The following is an 11,840-nucleotide window of genomic DNA, read 5'->3' as shown; positions in this document are numbered from 1 at the left end:
GCAAATGGAATGCTTAGGTTGCCTTTACTGGCTACAGATGCTTCGAAGTATTCTTCTTTTCCCCTCTTTCAATCAAAAAGTAGAGAAAATAGAGCGCTTCGAAGCTTTTGTAGCGGTAGCTTCACCGCAGTTTTAATCTAGAAATAAGAGACGAGACGAATTAAATAGATAAATAGAGACTAACCTAGAGTAGAAGAATGAGTCCACGTGGAATAATCGGCACTTGGCGCTTCACCCGTTCAGGTCGACGTGTGGAAGAAAAATGGACGAGTAACTGCGTGTGCCCAGTTTCAGAGGGAGAATCTTCCCGAATCTTCCCCGTCAGAGAGGGGATAGAACTCACCCTAGCAGCCGTATCGTGTGAGCTCGACGCTCACGACGCTTCGGGCCGAAGCACACGTACGTACACGGCTGCTCGCTTGTGTGTGTTATTCCCTCTCCGACCACAGCGTGCTGTAAGGGCGACTTTCCATGGAGCGGAATACGCGAAAGCGGAATCAGCGGATCGCCAATCACAGGATCATTCTGATAAAGCTCTTTCAAAAATCCCGTCGAAACGGTCTTGTGATTAGCGATCCGATGATTCCGCTTCTGCGTATTCCGCTCCACGGGACGTCGCCCTTGGAACATGAAGAACACCGGGAGTTTACGTCGCTGCTTCCCCTTTCACACGCACTCACAATCAGTATGGACTGGTTCCGATATTCACTGCCAGTACTGCAAATCTATGTGGCCGTGTCGGCTCAGCGGTTGAGCCGGGAGCCATAGGAAAGAAGAAGAAGAAGAAGAAGACTGCAAATCTATAGTTTACGTCACGTATATTATACATTTTCAGTACTGGCAGCGAATATCGGATTCGGAACACAGCGTTCAACTCTACGCGCGGAACCCGCGGAACTGTAGGAGCAACATGGCGGCCGTGACCGACCAATCGGCAAGTAGGAACGGAACAAGTTGGCGCTTCTCTTATTATATAGGACTCTACCATCTAGTAACTATAAGCAATACTGCGATCTGATCGGCTGCTACGCAACGCTACGGTTACGGTCGTTAAGTGCGTTTCGTTACGTTCTTGGTCAACCGTAGTCGAGATGTCGGCGACGATGACAGCCAAGCTTCAGGACGATATGAACAGCATACCTCTGGCGGACGACGATCCTCAGGGTGAGAACTTAGAGCTGCCTCATTCTGCGACGCCTCTCGGCGACTGCCTGTTTCTTTACGCTTGTCACTGATGAATTATAACCTAGCTCGTCTCGAGCAGTTTATTTTACTCCGATCTCCTCGTCCCAAGTTTCATCTAACTTAGCCCGTATCATTCTTTTTCTTTTGTTTACACACAGAGATTGCTCTTATTGATAGCACGATAATTGGTCCAGCTGTATTTAACAGTGCATTAGCAATGGCAATGTCACATCTACTCCGTTTCTCCGAATTTGATGTGAAGGCGTTAAAACGGGAAATATTAATTAAATCCTCGGTTTACTCATCTCGCAAAGTATTTTGTTCAGTCCTTAATCGTTTGCGTTCTATTACTTGCTATTCAATATGCTTCTACTTTGACAATAAGGAATCTCTAAGCCTTTTCTTGTTTGTGCGTTGTGAAACAACATCTTGCTAAGGCTGAAATCACATGATGCGGAATAAGAGTACGGAATAGAGAGTGCGTTATAGAAACAGGCAATCAGAGCTTTGCCGTATCAACGAGTGACGGAAATGTCTGGCTCTGATTGGTTGCTTCTTTGACGCACGTTCTATTCCGCAGCTCTATTCTGCACCATGTGATTTCAGCCTAACGTTATTTATTGTATGTTATTTACAGTGATAATACCAGAAGAGGAAATCTTAGACAATGCCTCGCATATATCCGATCCACTTGGCAGAGGACGTAGCATGGATTCTATTCCATCGACATTTACCAATGGGAGCTGTAGTCCTAACAGTAAGTGATATTGCTGATTTCTTTCCTCGTTACTTATAATCGTATCGTTTGTCTTTGTAGGTAAGTCTACAAAAAGATATTAAGTTAAATATTTTCAAAGTAAACATTAAGTAAATTTTTTATTCCTGTTATCAAGTTATTATGTACCGTTAGATAAAAATTGTAGCAATTTCACTAAAATTTTCTCTTTTTTTATAAGAATATAATTGAATTAGAGTGATGGATACGTTTAACCGACCTTTTCTGGCTATTATTTTATCTATTTAATAAAATACAGGAGTACTGTGCAACGTTTCGACCACTGGTTTGGGTCCTTTTCAAGCACAATTCTTAAAAAATTATGTCATTGAACAGTCAAGCTTTAAAAACGATGTTCACTCTTGATTGTAAGATTAACTGTTAATGACATAATTTTTTAAGAATTGTGCTTGAAAAGGACCCAAACCAGTGGTATCCATTGTTGTTTATTACTGGCAACCTAAACAAATCTATCATGTTTGAATTAGAGTGATTCATAAAAGGATTTATGTTAATTACAGGCTTAGATCCAGACATTAGCCCAGATGAGCAAGAAGAGAAAGCTAGATTGATTGCACAAGTTCTTGAACTGCAAAATACTTTAGATGGTATGTATACTTTTCAATACAGATTAAGATTAGATACTTAAAGGAATATCTCTTGGTACTTGTAAAGTTGCAAATATATGTGTTCTATCTAGATCTGTCACAGAGAGTGGACAGTGTGAAGGAGGAAAATCTCAAGTTGAGAAGTGAAAATCAAGTACTGAGCCAATATATTGAGAATTTAATGTCAGCTTCGAGCGTGTTTCAGTCAACAAGTCCCAACACTAAGAAGAAGTGAACACGTATTGACTAAATAAATTAGATAATTCATGAACAAGCTGCACTGATCTTGAAATAATTGTGATTGTCTTGGAAAGAATGTGCATGCGCATTTAATTACGATTGCTTTACGACAAAAAACAATATTAGAAATATCCCGTATTTCGTGCTTAATTTGCCAGCTTGTGTACTTTCTGTGAGAAAAAAAATGTCTCTCTTTCTGATACTCTACTGTTTGCAGTATAATCAAACGTCTTTTTAAAACGTATAAGATTTTACAATACGTTCTCACTGTGATTGTGACTTGAAACACGCTTACGACATAATTACGACTGTATGCACCAAAGATATCCATTTTATACTTCTACAATTTTTATGAAACATAAACGCTTCGCGAATTTCCCAAAAGGAAATTTGTTAAGTAAAAGTTGATTTTTTAAAAATATAATATAATTTGCTTAATTTTTTTACAATTTAAGATTAGGTTAATTTCTTTACGAAACTAATGCACATAATAGTATTAGTAATGTATTTGTTATCCTGCTGGAAATAGTAACACAATCTAGTTCAACTATTGTTTAAAATAATTAATATATATATATGTATATGTGTGTGTGTGTGTGCGTGTGTATGTGTGGAGCCAAGTAATAATATTTCTAAATAATTTAATATTTATCTTTTAATTTTTTATTTAACATACACTGTTAACCTTAATAAATTTTTTTACATACAATTACTAATTTATCTCTCTTTCATACACTACTTCTCGCATTCGTATGCTTTTTCAGACGTTTATTTGAAATACACCCTTTACGTCTGCAAAAACTATTGTATATTTCATAGAGGTATTCGCTTGTTACTAGAAAATTCTTGCTTTTGACGTATTTATACATTTACGCATTACACATAGATGTACAAAAGAGACGTATAAGATTATATACAATTGCAATATGCTATAAATGATGACATTACGAAAAGCTGATATTCGTACGTACGTTATAAGCAAGATGGCCAAAGAAATTCTGCTATTTATGAAACGGTTTAAGTTACACGGAATTATCTTGCTTATGTCGATTCGACGATTGGCATAATAATAATAAATGTGTATTTACTACAAATATATGAGAAACTGCGATTTGCGATGGAGTTTTAGTTTGAGAGCACAAGCAGAATGCACAATCCCAAATTATTCCATTGTTGAGTAACACAGTGTTATAATAAACATTATATACTATTGGAACGTTACTGTTCGATGATTATCGGTTCCTCGTCCGAATGATTATCCTTATTTCCAATCGACGTCATTCTCTACTCATAAAACACGTTAATTCATCACCTGGATTTCTCTCCTGGAAAGAATTACACAATGACTGAAATATTAGAGATAAGAAGTATGCCCCGTAAAGCGTATCTGTGTCATGGAAGCTTCGGATTGATTGATTAATCCTCTTGGATAGCCGAAAATTGTATCGCTTTCTGTCCCCAAGACGTTTTCGGTCCCGGTTTTGCTCGGCCGTTTTTCTTTATTCCTATCCACCAACCGTAGTGCACGTATTTACGCGATCGAAACGCGTCGTAGGCACCAATGCTCCATTGTTCCCACTCGGTATTGTCATTAGTCATATTTACCTGAAATCAAATTTAATTAGACAAGTCGGATTTACAATCTATCTTAGCCACTTTTTAAAATTCTTATTAATATAAATAACATCTTATACGAGAGACAATTAATGTGACTGAAGCAAACTTGATCCAGTTTGAATAATTGTAAAATTATTTGTTAATTTAATTAAATCGACATGCACAAATTTGTGTTACCACATTTGTTATATTTACTATTAAATACTATATGAAATTAGATTCGGTGAAATTGTTGTGTGAATTAGGTCGTTGTGAGAATAAAAGCGTCCAAAGGAATTTCACGCGGAACTGTATAGAATTTCACAGAGTGCTATATATAAAATATTACAGATATAGCTGGTACAGCATAACGGATTACGTTCTATATTTCTGTCGGTTGTAAAAACGTCTCTCGCAACACGACGAAAATTTGCGGAAAAGCTAAATTTATTCGTTTCCACATTGCTATGTAATTAACGTATTATTTCCTCTCCATATCTCACCTCTCCATACAACCGCCCTTTCTTGTCGAATGCCAAGTAGAGCTCCGTTTCAACGCTTTGTATTCTGATAACGCCAAAAGATACCGGCGTCGCGTGGAGCAAAGCTGCAGAAGTGTATATAAGCTCTTACAATAAAAATCTTAATAGCGATCATAATTGTAAATTATCCTTGTTACACATATGTAACATAATACAGGCGTTTACTTTACTTTAGTTAATATTTAATGGCAATGCTGGAAGTACCATACGACTCCTGGTTTCCGGGTAATCCCTCGACCCGTCCCGACGGCGTAATCGCCAGATGATACCCGGTGCGGCAGTACAGCTTAATTATCCGGCAATTATAGACAGGATTTTTCGCTGGCTGTCGAGGATCCCATATTACGTAAGGCGGGTACTCGCGTGATTTGGAATTACGTTCAATGTTGCGTGCCGTTCTACAATTGCAATTAGATGGTCTATAGATTACCTGCATATATAGTTACATATTACGTAACGTGGACAGCAATAGAGAATAAATCTGTGTGTTTCTAATCGCAAGACGGAATATCGTCGGAGTATAGGAAAATCGCTCGTTAATTAGAGGCATCAGTAATATAACGAATTAGCTTTATTGATATCATAGATATATAAAATTGCAAAAAAAACCAACGTTTAGTACGTTTTGAAAAAATATTCTTTTAGGAATTAAATGTTAATAAAAATAATAATTAGTATCTCCCACTGATAATGAACTTATACAATAAGATGTTTATGCTAAATTAATATTTTATTTAAATTAATTTTCACTTAAATCAATCGTCATAGATCGGGAAGTCTAGGTTTAAATCTTGGCTGAGGTGATATTTTAAAATTCACCTGACGCAAGAAATTCTGTACAATGATTTTTATAAATAGGATGCGTATTAGCGTCAACAATTAAAATCATTTGTCGATTTAAGTATGTGAATTTCAACAAATCAAAGACTGGATTAGAAGACCGATAAAGAAATCGGCGCGCAATTTACTGAGTTTAGAGAAAGTAGACAAAATTCACACAGAATTCTTATTACGCTACGAAGATCCAGCTCTGATGAAAAAGAAATGGCATATTATAATCATTTGTATTTGATTAGATTCATATCAGTTCTGTTTCGCTTATTCGCTTAATATTTTATTGTCTTAATATTATAATATTATAATATATATCTTGAGATATTCTTGATATTTCTTTTGGCATGTTATACTTCTTGAGCCGCGCTAGACATTAGGGTTGACTTTGCCGCTCTCATAGGGTGCTCACGCCTTTATAAACGCGGCAAAATATATAGGTCGGCCGGTTTTCCAGGTCAGTAAGCTCCGTGAATGAAGCGCACCACGCGATACTGTAGGCGTTTCTCCCGTACTTCGTTAATTTTAAACCGATTCTCGGGGGAGAGGAAACGAAATGTCAATAGGCTTTGTGCGAAGAGTTACGCGAACAGCTCGGTCGCTATCAGAAGGCGTATGTTAACGCGGTGAATTTTACATGGCTTCGTGTACAAGTCAAACGCTCACAAGAAACTTTCGTATAAACAAAATTTATTTTTACGTGAAACTATTCCAAGATTTTAGGATATCCGAACGGAATTATTTAAATTCTTTTCGATAGTTTTTCTTAAAAAAAAAACTAATTGCCCTTCTCCGGTTCTTTTTCTTCAAAGAAATTTGATGAAACGGTATTATCTAGAACGCGTTTAAGTTAATTTTATTTTATATTAATTTTTCTTAACGACACATCCACTGCCATTGTTCAGAAAGAACTTTTGCATCTACAGCGTATCCTCATCGTCAAATTAGTTTAATATCTCTGTCAGGTGCAATGCACCCTCTCGGAAGGGACTTCTGGTAACAAGACAAAAAATATTCTTGATTTATATTTAAACTTATCACAGCCTTGTGTAAAAAATAAAACAATATTAAAATATTAAATCGATAATTCCTCTCGATTTTCCTCTCTCGAATTAAATAAGATTGACACACTTTATTAAAGTAAGGGTGACATAAATAAATTTATAAGATCATATTCTTGCATTTAGAATAAATCTTTTTTTCAATGTGTTACAACGCGCGCACTATCATTGTATTTTAAATTTACGAATTTCCCATTAAGATTAATACCATTCCTTCCTCAATAATAAATATAGTATATAAATATACTATATCGATGCTATTTTATAGAGCGAAGTAGCATTAGATCCTTGGTAATCCGTGTATAATTTTACGAAATAATTTTAGAGCGGTGACTCATGGAGCAAAAATTAAACGGCAAATTGTCCATGGTTATTGTATATTAATATTCCCCTATTATTTTCTCATACCTATATCCAACTTGCCAATTCTTAAATATTCAACTTGCCGAAGCCTCCCAGTAAGAAATGATGGTTGAAAGGATGTCGATCGATGTCTATTCGACATCTTTTTCACCCATCACTTCTCACTGAATTCTCTTCAGCGTAATGTAAAATCTCTTTTTTCCAATATATAGGGAACAATATAGATAGCTCGCTCTTGTTTCTACAATTGAAAACGAGATCATTCATTTCTATCGCGAATGCACCGTGCATTTCGTCCCGAGCTCATTGAAATGTCGATGATAGTTTCGTACAGATGCGTTGCGCAACTCGCGCGAAATCGTCTAGTCGCGACGCCCGCACGGCACCGTGCTCGTTTGATACCGTTAATAACACAAACTGCACCTCGTGCATCTGCTGACCCTGCGACGATATGGAGCAGAAAGTTAATCGAGTCAAGTGATCAATGAATGTACATTATAACGTGTGCCGGAGGGCGACTAGGTAGACAAACGCGTTCGCCGTGCATCCAGCGACGGACTGGCATTTCACCTTGTTGCAGCAATTATGCAAAATCGTCCATTTACGCGAATTATACGTTTCGCCGCCACCAGAAGATTCGTAGACGAAGCTCATGCGAAATGGACAACGGTTCATTATTTTTGTCTGCAAATCAGTTTCCCATTTTATTTGCGACATTTTATCAATCACACTCTAAACGTAAGCTGAAAACCGTTAATTCGCAATTCACTTGGCGCATAGAGTCTCGCGATTTATAATTATAAATCCGGATGATTATACCGACCCGTTCCCGTCGAAAGTGACGGTCGAGGTCGGGCCTCTCCTGGTTTCCCTCTTCATTCGGCCATCGCGAGTGACACCCTTCCCGTTCTCCGTCACGTTGTCGTCCTCCTGAAGAGACAATTCCGTGTCGTAACTGTCGTCGCTGCAGCTGTCGTCGATATCGCTGCACTCCTCGTCGCACGTTGGCGGTACCAGATTCTCGTGAATCCAGCGCAAACTCATTTTCTCGGTTTTTCCGCCGCTGCTGCTGCTGCTGCTGCATAAATTTGCGAAACTCATTTTCACGTCGCGCATTCAGCACTAAATGTACGGCCACTTAATTTATGTTGCTTACGCGAAAACCGCATTTGGTATTGTTACGCAATTGAAAAAATTGGTGTTTTATTTAACATACGAATGTATTAAGTGATGACGCTACTCCTGTGTCAATATTTTAACACGAAATAAATGCAAACCTCAAAGTAATTTGAAATAAATTTTGGGCAGAATCGACTTATTTTTAATGATGCAATTAAGTAAAAAAAAGTTAGTTTTATATTTTACAGATGTAATAATTCAAACTTTTATATTTTAGAATAAAATCAACATTTCTTCTGGAAACTTTACCAAATACTATCACTAATAATATATGGAATATGTCTATTGTGTAAAGTGAAAAATATATATTGTGTTATTTTTCACTTTTTTCAGTTGTTTTAATAATATAACACTTTAGTCCAACACAACATTAATATATTAAATGAACGCAACAAATTGTTGATCCAACACAAGAAAACACAAATTTTCCAACAGTTTAAGAATCACGTGGCTACATCTGCGGCTGAATGCGAGATGTGGTTATGAACCACAGAAGCGTATGTTTATGAGCTGTAAATCACATTTTTAGTTCTTACCGCAGACAAACAACATATAGAACTCGACGATCGTTGGAACGATATAAAATCACACATTTGTGTATTTTTGTGAATTCTATGGTAACCAGGGTATTACATTCGAAAGAGCTGCTCCTTTATTATTTGATGCAATATGTTACGACGTTTCGCATTTGAAGACTAACATGTCAATTTACCAAGCTGCGTTCAACATTTTAATTCGCTCAGCGGTAAAATTTTATTACAGTTTTACACGTTTTACTCCAATTTCCAATTTCTTCCCATGACGCAAGTACTTAAAAAATTAATTAAAATTTCTCCAAAACTCGCAGAAGAAAGAATTATATTCTAAATTCTTTACAGTGATTTTAAATAAAATGCGTATCAACATCAAAAACTAAAATCGTTTAAAATTTACTGCTCCAGCAAATAAAAAACTGACAAGGAGTTTTACCATAAGACCGACAAATAATCGGCGCACAATTTACCGAGTTTTAGAAAGGTACGAAATTCTCACACAGAATTATTATTAGGCCACGAAGATCCAGCTCTGACTGAAAATGGTATCATAATTATTCGTATTTGATAAAATTATATTTTACTTGATTATTTTTATAACTCCTTTTCCCCGCAAGACTTTACAATGCAAACTGAATTTAGTTGCGAATTTAAATGCGAAGTGAATTAGAACCAGATCCCTGTGTATATCTTTCTAGCCTTTATACTGGGATAATCGAGGCGGCTCTTCTTTACTGAAACAACGCTATTTCTCACGTTTATCAAGAAAGACTGTGAGAGATAGCAGGTGAAATCTATTCACGTGTGTTGAAAACACCCACCCGTGCGAAACGCTTTTCATTCGAGGCAGAAATAAGCACTGTAGTGCTTCGAGATTTAACGGTGGTCTCGGTCTACTAGCGGCCGTGCGCAACGAGTATGTGGATAATTGCGCATCGCGACGCATTTACGCACCGATAACGTTAAATTATTCAATAAAAAAACAAACAGCGACAGGTCGCGCAACGAAAGAATTACCATCCAACGACATACGTACTGCAATTGTCAACTTAAGTTCCTCCTCGAAGTGGCACATCGACAGCAGCATGCGCACTAATTACTTACAGCTGCATCGTATTATTTTGCAAGAAGCACACTGACAACATCGGAATACATTACGTTACATCAACGTTACATCGTCTTCACACACGAGTAGGAGGTTCTCTTGCAAAATTACAAGATGGAAAAGAAGAAATGCTAAAGATCGAGGAATAGCCCGCGATAGCTTCGTTCGCGCGAGAACAGGGGGAATGAAAAAAAATAGACTTTTCTTTTCTCGATCACATGGCACTTTGGGTAAACTCGAAACGGAAGCTGATCTTCCTTCCGCGCGCCTGAGGATCCACCGAGCTTGGTGATCGTGCAAGGCGCCCACCTACCTGGGTGCTCCACGTTTATCACGCGACTGAGCCCGGTTCTCCAGCGGCTCGTCGAATAATAGCAGACATGACGCCGGCCTACTGACAGTCACCGGCGTCGGCGGTCTGTGGATTCCTGATGAAGCGAATTAAAAATGGAGCACGCCTCCGAGCCTTCCGAGCGCATGCACGCGCATCTTTTTTAAGACCCTCTTTAGGGAGCCGTTATTAGGTGTTCCTGAAGAGGTGCGCTGTTTTGATAATGTTCCTTGTCCAGGAACCTTTGACCTTTTAACGACCAAGTCCGCATCATTCGGCGCGATCTAGCCTTGAACGGAATTATTGATACATCAATCGATATTTTCTCGCAATCTTTCGTATTCCTGAAATTTGTCGTATCTAAAAACTTCTATCGCGATCAAACCATAAATTTTGTAAAAGAATAAACAACAACTCATTCATTTATTTAAAATGTATTTTATAAATGTAGTTTTCTTATAGACATATATATATATTTCTTTTCTATACATATAGGTATATATATCTAATTATTTTATTCGAATTTATCCATATTATATGTATGCAATTCATAGAACGCAAGTTCTCAAAATTGCAGTCACCTGCTTTATCGACATTTCGTGAAACTATATTTTTTCTTTATGTATTAGAATTGTAAACGTGATGGTTCTAAATTCGATACATTTGAGAGCAGAAATGCGTTCTTCGAAAGTTTCTTCATTCAGATCATTCAAATTCATATCGCTAATTATTCAACTTATCCTTTGTGTTGACATATATGGATGGTAAAGTCGGTGTAATCGTACTTCTGCAGATAAATTTGCCGCTTGCGGATTCAAGCTCAATATAGGGCGATTACTCACATACATTTACATATATTATATTATACACTTACATATATTTTCCTAGTGCGATAATGCAATGTATAATAAACATTTGAATAAAAAAGAATAAGAATAACAACCCTGTAAATACCATGTTATATTACATTTATATCGTTGAACAGGAAATAGATTCATATGCACACATTTTAACATAAATGGAACAAAATAGTTAAAGCTAAGGCTCGTTTTTATTTTATTCTATAATTTTAAAAATCTAAAATATCTAAGTATTTTCAGATATTACTTTTAAATATACCTTATTTAAAAATATAAACAAAATATGACAAGTTGTACGTTACATTTTGCAAACATCTATTTAATTGACGAATCTTGCATCCAATTTGTTGCCTTTCTGCTAAGGAAATTTGTTGCAAATACTTGACAAAATATGCTTTCCTCAGATTTGACTAACTGAATTTTTATATTAAAAACTTTATATCTTTTTTATGGAATAGAAATATGCTCTCTGTTCTTTTGCACCCTTTTGTATACCATTGTTAGATTTTTAAATTATGGGTTATAAATAAAAACTAACTTTAGCTTTAAAATTAATTAACACTTCAACTATCTAATCTGTAATAATCTTCCTATAAATAATGATTAAATAAATATTATACTTCATTATCAT

At 36.5% G+C, this 11,840-nt stretch overlaps 1 protein-coding gene and 1 pseudogene across 1 annotated transcript; one reads left to right on the top strand and one right to left on the bottom strand.

The window, feature by feature from the left end:
- Positions 1–982: 982 nt before the first annotated feature.
- On the top strand, positions 983–3,232 carry LOC105563047 (short coiled-coil protein B). The gene is made up of 4 exons (XM_012014318.1): positions 983–1,164; positions 1,823–1,942; positions 2,482–2,568; positions 2,661–3,232. The coding sequence occupies exons 1-4, from the start codon at positions 1,092–1,094 to the stop codon at positions 2,801–2,803; spliced, it is 423 nt and encodes a 140-aa protein (XP_011869708.1). The 5' UTR covers positions 983–1,091; the 3' UTR covers positions 2,804–3,232.
- Positions 3,233–3,461: 229 nt separating this feature from the next.
- LOC105563046 lies at positions 3,462–10,512 on the bottom strand (annotated as a pseudogene).
- Positions 10,513–11,840: the final 1,328 nt, after the last annotated feature.

Source organism: Vollenhovia emeryi, unplaced genomic scaffold (assembly GCF_000949405.1).
Source record: "Vollenhovia emeryi isolate VEMERY1.0 unplaced genomic scaffold, V.emery_V1.0 DF939181.1, whole genome shotgun sequence".
Classification (NCBI taxonomy): Eukaryota; Metazoa; Arthropoda; class Insecta; order Hymenoptera; family Formicidae; genus Vollenhovia; species Vollenhovia emeryi.
The sequence above is the reverse complement of the archived record's forward strand: the minus strand, read 5'-3'. Positions and strand labels throughout refer to the sequence as shown.